This window comes from Lactuca serriola, chromosome 3 (genome assembly GCF_051521515.1).
Source record: "Lactuca serriola cultivar US96UC23 chromosome 3, Lser_US96UC23_V15, whole genome shotgun sequence".
Taxonomy (NCBI): domain Eukaryota; kingdom Viridiplantae; phylum Streptophyta; class Magnoliopsida; order Asterales; family Asteraceae; genus Lactuca; species Lactuca serriola.
The window spans coordinates 73,107,875-73,127,281 of NC_136410.1; the positions used below are offsets into that span (position 1 = coordinate 73,107,875).

Below are 19,407 nucleotides of genomic sequence, written 5' to 3' on the forward strand. Positions count from 1 at the left end.
TTAACCAATTAAAGGTCTTGGGCTTCAAGGGGATTGATTTTAGACCTTATTGGATGTTGATAATGTTGGTTAAATGATTTTAAGCCCTTAAAATATGTGTTGGAGCCAAAGGGGTAAAATGAGAAAAGTAATATTATGTACTTTTGTGTGTATTAATAAATTATTTTTTGTATGCTCTAAGACAAAAGTAAGTTGATAGAATTGTGGGGCTTGTCAATACCTTCGCGTGCATACAAAGATAACTAAAAATGAAGTTAGAACGAAGAAGTTATGATGGTTTGAAGCTGAAGCTGAAAACAAGAAAAAATCAGGAATTTATCAGCCTCCAATACCCTCATATCATTCTTTGAGTGAAACCCTAGTCTCATTTGAGTAAATTGAGCTTGTCCTTTCTCATTGAACCATTTTGAGTGCATTTTGGTGCTAATTTAATGAAAATTGAAGATTAAGAAAGACTATTTGGTTGCAAGGGATGTTGTTTCAAGCTTAGATTCATAAAGTTCATATCTTTTCTAGACTTTTGTAAATACAAAAGCTTCAACCTTTACTTTCTAGTTGTTAGATCTTGCTAATGGTCCATTTTATGCACTTTTGGTTCATTTTATGGGTGATCTTGGAGTTGAGTGGAGTTTAACATCTTTTGATCAGTTTGGAATGTTTCTTGGACCTTATGGACTAGGAAAGTTATGATCTTTTGCCTTCCCTTTAAGTCATGCAAGTTATCTTGGTCATTTAAGTCATTTTGGTGTATTAAAGTTTAGATCTATAAAGTTTGTGGCATTATTATGGATAAAGTTGAAAACTTTATCTATCTAAACATCATATTGATTCAGATCTTAAGGTTGGAGACTTAGACTTAAAAATTAAGTTGAGAATGATACATTCTTGGCCCCTTTGAGACTTAAGGTCTAAATCTTGGTTGTTTGGGCCATCTTAATGGATAAAGTTGGAAACTTTATCCATTATGAAGCTATTAGATAACATATATGATGTTATGAGCCTTGGTCTTTAAGGATTAAGCTCTTAATGAAGAAAATGACATTCTGCTAGAGACCACGATGTAGTGGTGCTCTACCTCGCGATTATTTTGTTATTTGGCAGCCACAACGTCGCCAGTAGTTAATCATGATGTGGCCAACAGTTAGCCACGACGTGGTGGTCCGCTAAGTTAATTTTGACCATTGACTTTTTGACCAGTTTGATTTTTGGTCAAACCTTAATAGAATCGAGTGTTTAGCTAGAAACTAGTCTCAGTTTGGCATTAGGTAGCTTGTGTTAGTTGTTTCTGTTGCTGAGGTTGCTGTTGAGCTTCTACTGGTTAGCTCAGATGAGTTTTCTCACTATACTTTGTACTATAGTATGTATCCTTGTGTGTAGGATGTTGTTATGTTGTATTGACCTGCTAGTCTGGTAGATATGTTATAATTACATGTGTTGTTGGTTTTTGTTTGTTTCTTTGCATATATCGATATATTGTGGTAAGGTTGAAGCGGTCCTGCTGCGTGCTAAAAGGCCAAGATACATGGGCGTTCCAGGTGTACTGTAGGTCTTACGGGTCGATCCAGTCAAACTATAGGTCCAAGAAGAGCGATCCAACTAGATGTTGTAGGCTCGAGAGATCGGTCCATACATACGGTTGGCCTCGAGGGGCAGTCCAGGCATACTGAAGGCTCATGGATGCATGCATTATATGTGTATTGTATGCGTCGGGTATTTTGGAGAATTTACTAAGCTTTGTGCTTATAGTTGTGGATTAAATGTTTTTCAGGTACTTTATCAGTTCCTAGGAAGGCGAAGGCGTGACTGTACACACCCAACAACAGTTTAATGATTTGAAATTATGCGACACTTTTCTCTATAACTCTTATTTCTAACTACGATTTACAAATAAAGGATTTTGCCTCGAATATTTTTTATGAAAATATGTGTTTTAAAAATGAAAAAATTATTCTGAAAATTGGGACATTAAATGGAGGTGATTTTAGGTATAAAGGTAAGGTTGTGAATGATGCTTCTCCAACACTTAATGTTGATGAATCTGCAAATGATGAGGAAAACCTAATGTTGTTGGTTGATCATGGTAATATAATTCCACATGGAGAACCACTACAACATTGTTAGAGTTTCACTAAATTTGATGGGGAGGGTACTGAAGGTGAAGAGGAGGAAATTGGACCCTTGAAACTTCAAAAACCACAAGAGGAAAATTTTCCTTATTATTATTATTTTTTTTTTTTGGATTTTGAAGAAACATAAACTACCCATTGGGACATGCCTGAACATTTACTATTGCCCGAATTAGCTCAATAAAAACATAAAGGTGTCACAACCTACAATTATACTTCTTATGTGAAGAAGTACCAACTCTTCAAAAACAAGGAAGAATTTATGCTTAAATTAGGATTCAAATGTGTTACTGAAGGGTTCCAAATAAGAGTGACAAAATCTACAAGAGACATGTTAAAGCTGTCTGCTTTGTGGAAATTTTTAAATGGTGGATATGGGAAACAAAAGATAAAGATATTGATACATTTGAAGTGGTTAAACTATCGGAGATCCACACTTGCTCAAACACATAACTACGTCCCCATCACCGACAAGTCAACAAAAAGGTATTGTGTCACTTCTTGAAGGGCATATTAGCCGATAGTACATATAATATGTTACGGGGGAATCAAATACAACAAAATTTAAATGATTGTCTCAGTATAAATATTTTATACCGGCAAACATTGAGTAATAAAATGTATGTTTTAAATCTGTTGAGAGAGACCCATGAATAAAGCTTTGAAAGACTTCCTTTATATTGTGTTGCAATTTGGAGAAGAATAATTTAGGGATGTGTGTGTGGGTTTTTGTGTTATCTCAGGGTACTAATCTCGAATGATTTGTGGCGGTTTATAGTCTTTTGGTTGATATTTTATGGTTTTTTTGCAGGAAGGTACTGATAAAACTGGTCTCCATTCACTATGTCAACTTATTTGGTAAATTATATCATATAATCTATAAAGAATCGCTTGAAAGCAGTTTTTTCAAAATATAATGTATTAAGTGCAATTGTATAATTGGTTGACTTTCCCAAAGTACATATTGTATTATCTAAAATTAAAAGGAGAGATATGTTAAAAATATTAATTTTAAACAATTACTGTAAATTTAGCAATATGACATCTAATATTGTATTTAAAGAAGTATTTGAAAATTTAAGATTCAACATAATTTATAATATGACAATAGTTTTTATTAATATAGATTGATATATTACTTATTTATTATTTCGTTTGTATTTATTTCAATTTTATTTTAGAATATGTTTAAAGTTTACACATTAATATATATATATATATATATATATATATATATATATATATATATATATATATAACCCGTATAATACACAAATCTCGTAGCTATTTGTATAATAATATACAAAAGATGATGATAATAATTTAATGACGCTTTCTTCGACCAAAACAAACACTTTGTTCCCCTCCTAATTCATTTTACCCCGTTTTGTGATATCATTTTTCCATTTTTTGATAATTTAGTAATGAATGTGAATGTTCGCCTAAACAAAACAAAAGGAAATTATAATTTATAAGTAACATCATAGAAAATAAAGTCAAGAAAATAATTCAGATAATCAATAATCAAAATGTTAGATTTTTTTAATCGACAAACTAACCTACTCTTAAATATTATTTATGAACCCTAATAAAACTTGAACAGATACTAAATGTCGGGACATAAAACAACTACATTTCTATGAGTATACATACATTTTTCACTAATGACCATTCGTCTTATTAAATATGCATTACAAAAAAAAATAATAATAACTTTTTAAATTATTTTTCTAACTAATATTTTTATAACAAGCTTTTTCGTCAAATAAAAGAAATTTTGAATTTGTTTTTTTGTGAAAATACTATTATTTTACAAAATAAATAACAATTTTTTAGAATGATCATTCATAAAATAATTTCTTAACAAAATTAATTTTTAAACTTATCTGGAAAACAAACGATTAGTTTATAATAATTTTGTAAAACAATAATCATTTATATTTGGAGCAATTACTAATCTAGGAAAATTAAAATTAAGAAAGTGATTAGTAATTTTTAGCAAAAAATTAGTAAATGTCCAAATATAGCCCACGAAACCGTAGGTTTCTATATTCGTTTATTGTTTCGCCAATTTGTTTATTGTTTCGTGTTTTGTATATATATATATTTTTTCATTTCTAAGATACAAAACCGTAGGTTTTTAAAACCTACGGTTTCCTCTCGTTTTAGCTACGGTTTCCCAAACCGTAGCCTATAATTTTGGGTAAAAAATTCGGTTTTTTATTTTTATTTTTTTAAAGTCTACTGTTTTGGGGTTTAATCTACTGTTCTGTCAAAAAAGCTACGGTTTTATTTTTTTTTTATTTTTATTTTTATTTTTATTATTTTTTTGTGATATAGAGTATTAAAAAGAGTGCTTATAAGATGTAGAATTATTTTAACAATTATTTTATTAAAATCTTAAATAGTAGACTTAAAAAAAACCGTATATTTTTTCCAAAACCGTAGCTAAAACGAGAGGAAACCGTAGATTTTAAAAAACCTACAGTTTTATATATTAGAAATGAAAAAAAAAATTATACAAAACACGAAACAGTAGACGAATTGGCGAAACAATAGATGAATTACCACAAAAAAGCAGTCAACGCCCGTTGACCGTAATACTCTTTTGTGGACTATTTTTGGCTAAGAGTTTTTTTTTTTTTTTTTTTTGTTATTATTTGATAAGTAATTAGCAATTATGGCTAAATTTGTATTTTCCCTTTTATATTTAAACACTTCTTATTGCGTTCTTTGTTGTAGAAGATAATCATATTGAAAGAAAAAATAATAGTTCAATACCTTAACTAATAAGTAGTTGTCTCATTTTGTAGTGAAGTTGACAAGTTGTAACCACTAGAGTCTAGACCACATTATGGGCTAGGGCCTCCTTTGCTCATTAATAAACCATAAATAATTGATGGCGTAAGAGAAATGTGATACATTAGAATTTATGAAAACAAAACATTAAGAGTTTATTAAAACAAGAGTATTAAAAATTCATAAAATCAAATAAAAAGTTAAAAACCTGTAAATAATTAAAATTTAGTAAAACGAGTAATAAGTATCGTATTTATTCCCGTATCTGTCGCCTGTTGCTTAAACTCAATCGGACGTTCCAGATTTAATCTTTCCACCCATAACTTGCTCCTCTTTAATTACCCCCTTCCCCGTTTATAAACCACCACCTCCGTCAATTTCGTCCTTCATCCCCATTTCCCCTCTGTAATTTCTCAACAATTTTCCTCTTCCTTACAATCGGTTGTTGCTGTTACTCTCCAAATCAACTAACAAAATGTCGAATGATAAAGAGAGGGAAACTCAAGTTTACAGGGCCAAGTTATCGGAACAAGCGGAGCGTTACGAAGGTATCTACTTCAATCGTCGCTTAACTTTCTGTTTTTTTTTTACGTACATTTGTATGATTTGGAATTTGGATCTTGTGTTGTTCGATCGATTTGTAAATTGTGATGTTGATTTGATTCGTATCATAGCATGCATGAGATGTTTTCAAGAATATGTATTGGTTATTGATCGACAGTTCTGTGTTTGATTTTGTTGATTTAGTTTTACGACATGATTGTGCTATAATATTTGGTTGATTAGATGAGTACATGATTTGGTGAACGAAATTTGTAGGCTATGCTTGGTTTTGTTAGAGTATTCTGTATAAACGAAATAACCTAAATGTCTGTTGCTTAAACAGCCTATGGATTTCAATTGTTTTGTATCTTCAACAGATAGCCACTTGAACACATCTCCTAAGAGACTCGTATCGATTAGGTCGTTTATGATTTTCATTTGCGAGTCGTATACATAAGATCTAATTCAAATTTCATCTCGCTGACAACTTTACTAATCATGAACACAATATTTGATATTGTCAGAGATGATTGAAAGTATGAAGAGTGTTGCAAAACTTGACGTCGATCTTACTGTTGAAGAACGCAACCTACTTTCAGTAGGATACAAGAATGTGATTGGTGCAAGAAGGGCCTCATGGCGTATCATGTCATCAATTCAACAAAAGGAGGAGTCAAAAGGAAACGAAAACAATGTCAGTCTGATAAAGGGATACTGCAAAAAAGTTGAGGACGAACTTACCAAGATTTGCAATGACATTCTCACCATCATCGATAAGCATCTTTTACCCTCTTCAAAATCAGGAGAAGCTACTGTTTTCTACCACAAGATGTGAGGCATTCGATTTTTACTTTCTTTTTTCTTGATTAAATAAATGTTTTCTTTCACTTTTTTTCTCTTGATGTTCATACAGGAAAGGTGACTACTTTCGGTATCTTGCTGAGTTCAAGACAGATGATGATAGGAAAGAAGCTGCCGATCAATCGTTGAAGGGATATGAGGCATGAATCTCTAATATCAACAGTCAAATTGACATTTAATTCACATGAAATTTACATGAAATTTGTGTTGTTTGTAGGCTGCTTCTACTACTGCAATTGCAGAACTCCCTTCCACTCACCCAATCCGCCTTGGTTTGGCTCTCAATTTCTCAGTTTTTTACTATGAGATTATGAACAATCCTGAGAGGTAATATTTAGTAAACTCAAGTTTTTTTTTTTTTTTTTTTTTTTGAATATTGAGTTGTACTTTATGTTAAAACTATTGTACATGTTACAGGGCCTGCCATTTGGCTAAACAAGCTTTTGATGATGCAATTGCTGAGTTGGACAGCTTGAGTGAGGAATCATATAAAGACAGCACCTTGATCATGCAGCTGTTGAGAGATAACCTCACACTTTGGACCTCTGATTTGCCTGAGGATGGAGGTAGATATAATATATAGAAAATTATATTAATTTAAAAGATTGGTTTCAAATCTTATTAATTTATGTTTATGTTTGATTACAGGTGATGAAAACTCAAAAACCGAAGAAGCAAAACCAGCTGAACAAGAGGTTAGTACACTGAATTTTGCCTCATTTGTGTGCGTGTGTGATTTGAAAAGGAATTATTTATGTGATTGAAATTGTGATGCAGTTGCAGAAGCAGTGACTGAAATTTACTGGTGCGATGAAAATGAAAGTGAAAGGGAGTTGAGTATGAAAAGTGAAAAGTAGTTGAATGAATGATATGTCATATGTTTGTGGTTTTTTGGTTGATTTGAGTTGTTCCCTAAGAGAGCTTCTACTACGTACCCCTTTGAATCTTGATGTTGTATTAAAATGAATCAAGAGAATATAAGAAGCAGCTATTTCTGTGTTGCTGTTGCTTAATTATGTCATCTTTATTCTCTATTTGCGTTCAAAGATGAAGATCCGTCAAGAAATTCAAAGAATGATATAATAAAAACTTAAATCATGTGTAGATCCGAGTATATGTGCATAAATAGTTAATGGAAGTGCACTTGAAAAAAAGGTGAATGAATATAATGTTGGAGGAAGTCAAATGGCAGGGCATTCAAGATTCACCTCAAGGCTCAAGCTAAGTAATCATATTGTCACACACACGCTACACTTTCATCATCATTTTTACATACAAAAATTGGAGCCATTATCACAATCTTTACTCTTTCCAAATCAGAAACAATCGGGTAATTAACCACCACATCAATGTCAATTAACCTGTAATGCAAACCATGAAACCATCCCACATTTCTTATCAAAATCCATCAAAATATAGAGGTTTTCCACACAAGTAGTTTGCATTTTACAAGCAAGCAAGATGCAAATTGTCATGTGTAAGTTACAACATGCTATGGCTATAATGTCGGCTATGTATAGTGACCATACTTGAAACTACTTACTCTCGTTGAGCAATAGAAGACACCCTCAAAACATTACAAAATCCAACATCTAGTAAGAATTGGTGTTAAAGCTTAGAAAGCAAAGTGAGTTTATGTAACATCTGATAAATTGATTAACACCTACAAGGTATAGTTTTGATCTTTAACCAAGCAATTTGTGGGGAAATGCTAGGAATTTATTGTATTTAAGGGTGTTTGGAATTGATTTTTCTAAGATTGATTATTATTTATTGTGGTTTGAAATTGTTAATAATCAGTTTTCAGCAGGAAATGCTATGAAGGGTGTTTGTTATTGATTATTTAAGGTGATTATTACTTATTGCGGTTTAACATTTGCTAATAATCCATTTTGAGTGTTTGAATGAAATAAAATAATTTACATAAACAATTTTTAATAAGCTGTTTAAAAATACATATAGAGCATAGCTTTGTTTTCTTTTTTCATGACTAGCTACCAATTCACCCTTTCCTGAGCTTCAATTTGGTAAGGCACGTCATAAGCTGATAAGCACTTTTACAAATTACAAAATGGCATATACGTCATTTTGCATCAAGTATAACCGGATCATATAAAAGGGACAGCAAAATTCAAGATCCCATTCAAGTTTTGTTATAAAACTCTAGCTCAAAGAAAGTCAAGAAAGATGTATATTTACAAAATCTATCTCATTCATATGTCTTCAAGATTCTTCCTTTGTAAAATAACTTGGTGGCAAGCTAAACTCTTCTACTTGATTCAAAATCCCTGTCTCCTCATCATCCGCTTTCTGCAAAATTCACATATAACATTTATTATAAAATCAAATTTTATACACACAAAAAAAGGATCAACTTTGGCACCACACACACCAGCATTTCCAAGTTATAGAAACGATCCAGCATCTGCAAGACATCTGAAGCAGAAAACTGCCTATTGAAGCTACAAGGGAAAAAAAAGTAAAAACAAAATGTTAACATAAAAATTGAACAGTGGAAATAGTAAAGAGGGGGAGGAAAAGGCAAAACCTTCTGCGCATGTATTCTGTTAGACCATAAAGAACAAAGTGTCGGTGTATACCTGAAGCAAAAAATATGAAAGTTTGTATGTTCATAAATATGAATCATTCTTGATCAAATTCATCAACACGATGACTTAATTCAAAGCTTTGAAGAAGGGTTCCTTTAAATAAACAAATTTTACCTCGTAACTTTACAGGTGGATAGATTTCAAGAGCTTCTAACAATTTGAGCTCCAAATCAACCTGTGATTGCTCCTAAAATGCCAAACATGAAGAAAAAGAATCACTTCATATGAAATAAAAATGGGAACAAATCAAAAAAGATATCAAATAGCCAACTGCATTTCAATTCTAACAACTGAATAATCGAGATGCCTGCTCAACTTTTAAAATCATCAAGGTTTTAGAAAACGATATATCGATTTTTTTTTTCATAAAAACGGGTTACGAATTGCACACTGATCTAATACCTTTTTTTTCATGTATGCAAACCATAACCGATCTCACTCATACATATAAAATTATACACATAGAGAAGAGAGAGATGTAACCTTCCGAAGAGAAGAAGCGGACGAATTCGGAGCCTTGCACGGGGAATGAACTGACAATCCATCTTGTTCTTCTTCTTTACCTCCTCCGCTTTTCTTATTTACCCCGCCATTCATCTTTATTTTTACGATTTCTTACAGATTTCAGCAACAATAACTTCTTTTTTGGTGTATTGAGCACAGATTTGGACCAATTTAACGATAACGAAACAAGAATAACGTTGAATCAAATTCAAAATGAGTCGGTGGAAGATTTTGGGTATGTTTTGATCAGTTCAATCTGTGTAGCTAGGGATTTGGCGTTTGATCCGGATTTACTAACTTTCGGAAAAATGGGTTTGTTGTAGGGCTATTGGGCTGTCTCTTAATTCGGCTTCTACTAGGCTCAAAACCAAAAGAATTGCTTTAAAGTCATTAAGAGAAAAACTATGGTTGGTTTACTTAATGAAGAACAGTTTCATTTCCGTTTTCTCTTTTTAGTTTTCGTTTTCCGTTTTCCGTTTTTCGTTTTTAGTTTTCATTGGAAAATTTAGATAATGCGTTTAGTTAAAACTTATTCATTTTTCATTTTCAGTTTTAGAAAATTAGAAAACATGTTTACATGCATATTTTTCTATCGGTTTTCATTTTTAGAAAAAGGTAGCGGTGGTAGGGTGGACGTGGGGACGATGGCGCTGGTGGGGGCAGTGGCGGGGGGCAGTGGTGGTGTCGATGATGGCGACGGTGATGGTGGCGGTGGCAGCGGGGTGGCGGCTGTGGTGGTGGCGGCGGCGTCAATTATGGCAGTGGTGGTGGTGATGGTGATGAGGTAGTGGTGGTGGTGATGGGATAGTGGTGATGCTGATGGTAGGTCGGTGATTGTGTGTGGTATTGGTGTTAGGTGTGTGGGTATGGGTGTGGGGTGGGGTGGGGTGGGGTGAGGTGGGTGTGGGTGTGAGTTTGTGTGTGTGTGTGTGTGTGTTTATGGGTGTGTGTGTGTGTGTTTGTGGGGAGTGGGGGTGGGGGTGGGTGTATCATGTGTGTGTGTGTGTTTGTGGGGGTTGGTGTGTGTGGGTGTGTGTGTGGGTGTGGGTGTGGGTGTGGGTGTGTGTGTTTGTGGGGGTTGGTGTGTGTGTGCGTTTGTGGGTGTGTGTTTGTGGGTGTGTGTATGTGTGTGTGTGTTTGTAGGGGTGGGGGTGGGCTTGGGAGTAAGTGTAAGTAGGGAGGGGTGTGGTGGTTTGAGGGTATTAAGGTGAGGGTAAGTAAAGGTGGATGGGGGTGGGAGTGGGTGTTTATATTTTAGAAAAATTTTAGAATTAGAAAAAATGTGGAAAACAATAATTATCAGTTTTCAAAAAATTTCCAACTTCTTTGTAATTTTAGAAAACGGAAAATTTTCATTTTCCGTGAAAAATTTAGAAAAATAGACGAACTAAACGCGTTTTCAAAATTCTCATTTTTCTTGGAAATTTTTTCCAGAAAAAGATCCATTTTTCCGCAACTAAACACACCCTATGGTTTGCCAATTTCGTCATTGTTTTCTTTGGTTTTATTTCATGTGGTTTTAAAATTACAGATTTTGTTACCTTTAAATGCTTTAGTTATGGATTTTGTTTATGATAAAATTGAAAAAACCAATTTATCTTTTTAATATTTATTAAATATTAACTAATTCTAAACTAGAAAATAACTCCCCCCAACTATCCCTTTCTTTACTGGTTACACTCTCCATAGCGCTCATCAAAATACTCAATCATAACGCTCATCAAAATACTCAATCATGGCGGTCTTGATCGACCCAAACAGTTCCGGCAACTCGTCCCGGAACAATGCAGCAACCTCATCATGTAGGATCTCACGAATCCTAGCGTTCAACTCTCCTGTGCTCATCTGACCAATAACCTCGGGCGGTACTGACCCACCCTGACCGCCCTCTCCGGCTCCCGATCCTGACCCAGATCCGCTCCCAGCATGCCTCGTGACCACCATACTGAAAAACACCACAAGATCTCAGATACTTCCCACTATCCCGGGAACCAACTCCCAGCCCAACCCTAGAGGTCATGGTTTCCCTGATATGCGTATGGGTCCCGTGCTTCCAGTAGTACGGGCCCATACTACCTTCCACAACTACCCATATTTGTATGAAGTACTACCACAACACCCTAGTGAAAACAAACATAACAAGAACTCAACCCTCACCCCTAGAGGAACACTGGAAATCTCCCACAGAAGAATCCCTAGGCTAGCAGGCATCATAAAACAGACAACATTATCATGAAATCTTGAAGATCCCTAGCCTAGTACTAGCATGCTGTTCTATCATAACTCAAAACAAATATCATGTATGGTATTTTGGGGTTACTTACTGGCTCCAGCTGATCGTACATCCACGTCCTCCTTTACTCATTTTGAAAACCATTTTAAATTCTCTTTTTAAAAACTCTCCTTGATTTGAGATTGGATTCACACGAATGTTCCTCCAATTCACTCAAACCAAGGCTCTGATACCAACTTGTAACGACCATAAAATTTCAACAAATTTTAACTTTTCAAAAACAACCCATTTTCACAATTTTACAAAAAGGTTTCAATACAATTATTATCAGAGTCTTCCCAGAACCACATCACAAAACATAATCATGAGGAGCGGTATGATCACGCCTTTGCCTTGCCACGGTCTCCTGAAGAACCTGAAAAAACATTAAACCACAACTGTAAGCCCGAAAGCTTAGTGAGATACCCCCAAAATACCAACCACATATACCATACACGCATAACATGCCATATCATATCAAAACACAGAACAACCATGCACTTCGGGTCTACTGTGTGACTGGTCCGCCGCACTGGCCAACAGTCCACCTGGTCCACCCTCCGAGTCTAGCCATATACATCGAGTCTGCAGTGTGATTGGTCCGCCCACACCGGGCCTTCAATCCAACTGGTCCACTCTCTGAGTCTACAGTATGACTGGTCCGCCCGCACCGGGCCTTCAGTCGGCCTGGTCCACTCTCCGAGCCTCGGCACATCTGGTCCGCCCTCTTGGGGCCTACAGCCTATCCGGACCGCTCGCTGGGCCTTCGGGACAACCGGTATGCCCTGGGTATGTTGGCCTACAACACAAAGCAGGACCCGCCTCAACCCAACCCCAGTCCAACAACCATGTGCACATAAACATTCAAGCATATAACAATTTACATTCAATCAATCGATCTAACAGATCAGATAACATAACATCCTCCAAACCAGGATACCGACCTAACCGGTCACTAGCATAGCATCATCCTATATACCAGGATACCGACCTTAACCAGGTCTCTAACATAATCTCATCCTAACTACCAGGATGCAAACATAGCAAAGCAATAACATAACAACGATACCTGGATCTCAGTCCGATAAAAGGGTCGGCCTTGGTACCTTAGCCCCTGTTGATATAGTGAGGATAACTCACCTCGCAACTACCGACTGAACAGATAAACCCAAGTTGCTCCGACCACTGATACGATCTCCAACACTGGCCAACACCAAAACTCTGAACTCAAAACAAAAGCCAACAATTACCAAAATGCCCCTCGGAATCAACTGGTCAACCCTTGGTCAAAGTCAAATTCAACCCCTGACTGACTCTACTCGCCGAGTCAACCCGATGACTCGCCGAGTCCCCATGCACAAAACTTCCCCAATCCGCGACTCAACTCGCCGAGTCACCCCGAGACTCGCCGAGTCCAACAACTCTGAGTCCTTTCACATTCGACTCACCGAGTCATCCCTCGACTCACCGATTCACAGTTCAACCAGAAGAAAGGTTAGGACCTCACGACCAGACTCGCCGAGTCTAAGAATAGACTCGCCGAGTCCAAGGCTATCTGCAACCAACTCGTCGAGTTGTTCTTCCAACTCGCCGAGTTCCTGCCCATATTCAACCAACTCGCCGAGTTGTTCTTCCAACTCGTCGAGTTCCAGCCTATCTTCAAGCTACTCGCCGAGTACACCCTTGTGACTCGCCGAGTACCCCTAGATCTGAAACCACACAGAGGCTTTCCAAGCCATGCAAAAGCTTTAAACCATAGATCTACTCTTTTACAAGCCATCCATCACGTAAAGTGGCAAACTTTACGTGGATCCAAAGAGATCTAGGCATATTACACTCTAGGGCTAGGGTTTGGGACAAAAGAGCTTCACCAAACACTCAAGAATCGGGACTTTATGACATATAGTACCATCACAAGCTTAGATCTGAAGTAGCATCCTCAGATCCAAGCTTCTATCTCAAATTAGATGCCATATCAACCACCACACATGAACCCATGAAGAAAATAACTTAAGGAAATGGTTCCTTACCCCTGGAATGAGCCCAACCAACTGTAGATTCTTGATCTCCCCAAGCTTCCTGATACAAGCCTCCAATCTTCAAGCTTAAAGCACCAAAGATCTTTCTCCAAGCTCTAATTCACTCAACAATGGGGTCTCCTCACGAATTTAGGGCTTTTGGAACTCAAGGAATGGTAAGGAGGCTGGGGAGAAGATATGATGTTCTTTATATAGGGCTCAACCCACGAAATTAGGGTTTTCTCCACTCAGCACCAACTCGTCGAGTCCACCCATGCTACTCGCCGAGTTGGTCACTTAACACGCGTCCAGAGTCGCGACCCTACTCGCCGAGTTGCCCTTTCCCTTTTACACTTTTAGCCCTTCAACTCTACCCTTGATATTCCGGGATGTTACAACTACAAATGGAATTTTAGGCCTTTGGTGTATCTCTCCCTTGCAACTCCAATTACCACTTTGATTTTGCTTCACAAGCCTCGAATTCCCAAATTTACAGGTTAGTATCCATATTGTAACATCCGGATTTTCAGGGATATTATTGTGTATGTTATTTTCAGGGATATTATTATGTATGTTAGAGGAGGGACTCGCCGAGTAGGTGCTGGTCAGAGACACCCTAATTTCCCGGGTTTGGGACCTATTTAAAGGCACTTATGGCCTCCCATTGCGGCCACACCTTCCAGAGAGCAACCCTAAAGAGCCTTGAGCATGTAAAGTGAGAGAGAAGCAATCTTGAGCAAGTTGGTGTGATTTTGCAAGAAAGAAGAAGGTTCAAGCTAAAAGGGAGGGCTAGAGAAGATTGTAAATTTGAGTTATTCAAGCAAGGCGCTTCAGTTGGAGGTATCAATTCGAAACCTTTCTTCCTTATTGTGTAGATCTCATATCTTGAGGTTTAGGGCTTGAATTACCTTCTTGATGGGGTTTTGAAGTGCATCAAACCCCTTTCTGTGGGCTGGTATTATAGATATGGACCTTGTTAGGTCTAGAGAGTCCGAAAGTGTGAAGCCATAGTTGTGCAACCATATAGCTTTGAAGCTAGGAAGCATTAATGGAGTTTTAATGGTATATAAAGCAATATACACCATGCATGGACACCAAGATTGAAGCTTTGCGTGTCTATTGAGCCTTGAGATGATAGATCTAGTGTTTGGAGTGATAGATATGATTAAAATCGTCTGAATGAACATTTGGTCTGAATGAACTTGCCGAGTCAATGAGCCGACTCGACGAGTTGGCTAGGGTTTGTCCCGAAGAGCTGAATCATGTGATAGCTCGACGAGTTGGGGGTCAACTCGACGAGCTGAGCTGGACTTTCAGGAGACTTCTGAGGAGATAAGTGGACTCGACGAGTCACAAGGGTGCATTCGGCGAGTCGGGTCAAACATGGACTGTTGACTCGAGTTTGACTTCTGTTAACTTTAGGGCTTTGGCTAATATAAGTAATAGAGACCATGGAGGGGTAAAATGGTCTTTTACCCAACTTGAGGATCAAAAGAGGAAAAGAGGATTTAAAGTATAAAGGGTAATAAGGCGGATAATGATTGAGATGCTTGTCTTATGTGATAGGCGGAGGCTAGTCCAAGATTTCCGAGTGCTTGTCGGTTACCTGCTAACTGAGGTGAGTCTTCTCACTATACCTTACCTAGAGTGGTAATTATGTGTAACCGGAAGGTCTTATGTGCTATGACGAGTATGCGATGTATGTTTCTATGTTTCTATGTATGTGTTATGTATGTTATGAGTAGTATGGTATGGACCGGAAGGTCAACAGGGTATGGACCGGAAGGTCAGCAGTGGATGGACCGGAAGGTCAATATGGTATAGACCGGAATGTCGACAGAGTAGGACCGGAAGGTCTAATCAGATCGTGGGACCAGAAGGCCCCTGAGACACATTGACCGGAAGGTCTCATAGAGCTACAGCCTCGAGTGGCTTATGTGCTGTATGTAGTATTTTGGGGAACTCACTAAGCTTCGTGCTTACCGTGTTATGTGTTATGTGTTTCAGGTATCTCAGAGGATCGCAGGAAGGCACCAACTTGATTGTACACACCAGAGAAAGAGTTATGTCTTGAGGATCCTGGCTTGTTAATGGAGTGGTGTTTTGTAATTTGAATAAACGAGACTTCTATACAATATGTTACGAAAAGTATGCGATTTTAAAATGAAAAGTTTGTTTGAAAAATTACGTCGTTACAAGTTGGTATCAGAGCCTTGGTTTGAGGGATTCGGATGCACCTTCGGGTAAATCTGGACTCAAACTGAGGATTTTAGAAAAAAATTCAAAGAAATGATTTTTCTAAAAACGAGCAAGAGTTACTGAGAGAAAACGAGAAGGAGCAGTGTGTACAATCAGCCAGAGCCCGATTGGTGATTTCCCAAAATACCCTTACTTATGTATTATGTGATATTTATGAGATATGTTATGAGATATTATGCATTCTAGAGATAGGCTAGGTATTCCATATTTTAGGACTAGAGTGCCCTGATTTATGATGCCTTAGCCTAGGAGTTATTGTTATCTGTAATGTGCTTTCGAGTATGTGCTGAGTAAGAGTATTCAGCAGGAATCCTTTTTAGAGAGGAATTTGAGTAGAGGAGTAATCTAGGAGGGATACCTAGACGAGAATTTATGGAGTCTACTGAGAGGGTAGTCTCATGCCCATTGTTGGATTAATGTCTAAGTCCATAACTATAATTGGTAAGACTTGACCCGACCCGGCATGGTCCATTTGGGTTGCATGGCATCATGCACTTGGATAGACTAAAATGAGAGAAATAACACTTAAGGTTTATTAATATATTATAAGTTCTAATATATTAATAAGAATATTTAATTAGTATTGATCAATAATTAATTTAGAATTAATATGTGATCAAAAGAAGACTAATTAAATATATGGGTTGATTGTGTAAATCATCCATACTTATATAGTGGGCTAATGCTCCATGGATTATAAAGTTGGGCTAAAACCCATTGGATGCTCCATGGATGCTCCATGGTGTATTTGAACCCATGGATCCATGGAAATGGATAAGCCATGACAATTAGGGTTTACCCTAATTGTAACACACTATATAATGATCTCTTTATTGGGAAAATTGGCGACTATGATATGCATGGAGGGCAAGCCGATTCTTTAAGTGTTCTAATTTCTCTCTAAGTTATTCCAAGTGCTTATGGTGTTGTGTGAACCATTTGAGGTGTCACACTTGGGGCACTAGGCACTCAAGCTTCATGAAGACAAGCACCAACAAAAGGTATGTTATTCTAACTTGTGTTATTCAAAGTTTTGTATGCTAGTATAGAACAATACCTTGGAAAGTTGATATTTGCTTGTATAATAGAGAAAACATAGATCCAAGGTGTTTAGGGTTGCATGTACACTTAGGAGTGTTAGATTTCTCAAAACCCAACAGTGGTATCAGAGCCTAGGCTTGTTTTCTTGTTGTACTTGCTTAAACTGCTTAAAAATCGACTTTTGGTGCTGTCTGCCCAGCAGACTCACCGAGTCCATGAAGGGACTCGACAATTCCAAGGCAAAATGCATCCAACTCGCCGAGTTTGTTCATGCACTCGACGAGTTGGACCCCCAGACAACATATTTTCGAGTTTTGGTGCTGGAACTGGCCTAGAATCATTACCTTTGACTGTTTTGGGCTTATAAAACTTGTTTTGAATGTGGTAATGATTATGTTAAACCAATTTCAATGCTATAATAAAAGTTTCAAGTTTATATGTGTTCATCTTATTCTTGAAAATTGTTGATTATGAATGATCATGCTTATGAGTTTTGCTTGATCATAGGAATTGTGTGCGAATTGTTTGTTGATATAATTCATGATCTTGTTGAAAATTGTATGGAGTTCATAACTTGTCCTCAAGTTATGAATTTTCAAGAATTTTATGTTTCCTTGATTTATGAGTTAGTTTAGATTGATAATGAAAAAATTATGTTTTAGTTGTTTTCAATCCATATTAGTCTAAAAGAAGTTCATAAAATATGTTTTTGTAACTTGTCTTCAAGTTATGTGAAAAGTCATATTTATGAATCTTAAAAACTCATAAAAGTTTTGTAGGTTACATAAAATGTAAGAGTTTTTTCCATTAAATAGTTTAATGACTCCATAACTTGTCCTCAAGTTATGGATGTTGAAGAGACACTTCTTTAAAGTGTTTTTAAAGAATAAGGGGTTACATTAAAATGAAAAGTCTTCATTTTAATGAACCATTAAACTCATAAGTTATGATTTAAAGAGTCTTGAAATAGTTTCAAAACTTGCCCTCAAGTTTTGGAATTTGAAAAGTTACTCCTCATGTATACTTTAATTCCAAATTGAACATTGAAATTTTAAAAGGTTTAAAATTCAACCCTTATACTATTATTATAATTTTAATTATATAGATATGTATAAGAGGAAGTCAATCTTACCGTTAGTAGGCCTCATTCACGAAGCCGGTCTATAAGGGGGGGGGGTATAAGGTTACTGCCTATAAAATGGCAGTTTAATGGGTGTCCACTCTCACCCACCGCTTCCTTGACTGGTGGAGGGTCGTTAGCCGAACGGGTAGGAATGAACTATAATTCTCCCTTCATTAAAAGTATAATGAAAAATACTAAGTAACTAAACAGTTATAAATTCCCAATCTTAGTTACTTAGGAAAATGTGAAAAGGTGCTAGCCCATAAAATTACACTTTGTACATTACCAAGTCGTTAGTGAAGCGTGTGTGGTTAACCGGCACACTAACATGGACTAGTAAGAGTGGCAAAGGGTAACTTGACTTTATTATAGATCGGTGGAGCGTGTGTGGTTAACCGGCACATCGATTAGGTAATATTGTTAAGGGTACCAAGTCAATTTGTATGGTTATTCACACCTTGTTTGTGATCCTCGGCATCCCAGTCACAAATTTGAGAGGGCACAATCGAGATTCAAACATGCCATTAAAAAGTTCAATGTATCTCAAAAGATCTAGGAGTTTCAAAACTAATAAAACCTAACAATAAAATATTTCGTTTTCATGGTGGAAATTGGTAAATCGTCATTTACCTACCTTCAACTATTTTATAATTTGGATTACGGCATCCCTCTTCCAGTTATAAATAGGTTGTTGGGTCCTAGCCTTAATATTTCATATTAGGTGTTATATTAAGGACTTTAAATCAACTAACTTGAATTTCTCCCATTATAGATGTCTAGTTTAGACAGCTATGGTCTTCCCAAATCTTTAGGAACAAGCTTCCTAATGAAGATGATCCCAAATGGCAATCAAGGTGAAAGATCAATCCCTTTGTTGGGCATTTGTGGGACTAGAAATCATACTTCACTTCATCCACCTCCTCAAATAAATCTCCCTATCCCACAAGTTTTAAGACTTGATAAGTTCTAAGTCACTCAATCCCTATTGGCAAGCAAAGTCTATATGTGCTTAGATCTTGGGGATTAAGCCACATATTGACAAGTGGGGAGAGTCAGGTGTCGAAGTCTCGAGGTAGCTGGCTACTGACTTGGTTCTTCAGTCACTCCCTGATGACAGGTCGTGACAAGACCCTTAATGATCTTACCTATTTGCTTGATGATGCTAAATCAGCAGTGATTTGGAGCATTAGTAAAGCAAATTGGATTGGAAGATCTACTTTCCAAACCTATTTGGACATTGAAAATGGTGACA

At 36.6% G+C, this 19,407-nt stretch overlaps 2 protein-coding genes across 3 annotated transcripts; one reads left to right on the forward strand and one right to left on the reverse strand.

The window, feature by feature from the left end:
* Positions 1–5,108: 5,108 nt before the first annotated feature.
* Positions 5,109–7,342, forward strand: LOC145092619 (14-3-3-like protein GF14 iota). 2 transcript variants are annotated; one of them, XM_079030578.1, is made up of 7 exons: positions 5,109–5,473; positions 5,993–6,299; positions 6,382–6,469; positions 6,547–6,656; positions 6,747–6,895; positions 6,978–7,024; positions 7,113–7,342. In XM_079030578.1, the coding sequence occupies exons 1-7, from the start codon at positions 5,401–5,403 to the stop codon at positions 7,119–7,121; spliced, it is 783 nt and encodes a 260-aa protein (XP_078886704.1). In that variant the 5' UTR covers positions 5,109–5,400; the 3' UTR covers positions 7,122–7,342. The 2 variants fall into 2 exon arrangements, with proteins under 2 accessions (XP_078886704.1, XP_078886703.1); XM_079030577.1 differs by having other exon boundaries at positions 5,111–5,473; positions 7,107–7,342.
* Positions 7,343–8,459: 1,117 nt separating this feature from the next.
* On the reverse strand, positions 8,460–9,671 carry LOC145092618 (chromatin modification-like protein). Its single transcript, XM_079030576.1, has 5 exons — positions 9,422–9,671; positions 9,053–9,125; positions 8,878–8,929; positions 8,722–8,791; positions 8,460–8,639 (listed from the first exon to the last, which is right to left on the reverse strand). The coding sequence occupies exons 1-5, from the start codon at positions 9,533–9,535 to the stop codon at positions 8,553–8,555; spliced, it is 396 nt and encodes a 131-aa protein (XP_078886702.1). The 5' UTR covers positions 9,536–9,671; the 3' UTR covers positions 8,460–8,552.
* Between the last annotated feature and the right edge of the window lie 9,736 nt (positions 9,672–19,407).

Coding starts and splice junctions, on each gene's coding strand:
- LOC145092619 (XM_079030577.1), top strand. CDS start 5,401: ATGTCGAATGATAAAGAGAGGGAAACTCAAGTTTACAGGGCCAAGTTA. Junction 6,300..6,381: donor ACTGTTTTCTACCACAAGAT/GTGAGGCATTCG, acceptor ATGTTCATACAG/GAAAGGTGACTACTTTCGGT. Junction 6,470..6,546: donor AATCGTTGAAGGGATATGAG/GCATGAATCTCT, acceptor TGTTGTTTGTAG/GCTGCTTCTACTACTGCAAT.
- LOC145092618 (XM_079030576.1), bottom strand. CDS start 9,535: ATGAATGGCGGGGTAAATAAGAAAAGCGGAGGAGGTAAAGAAGAAGAA. Junction 8,792..8,877: donor ACAGAATACATGCGCAGAAG/GTTTTGCCTTTT, acceptor TTTCCCTTGTAG/CTTCAATAGGCAGTTTTCTG. Junction 8,640..8,721: donor TCTATAACTTGGAAATGCTG/GTGTGTGTGGTG, acceptor TGAATTTTGCAG/AAAGCGGATGATGAGGAGAC.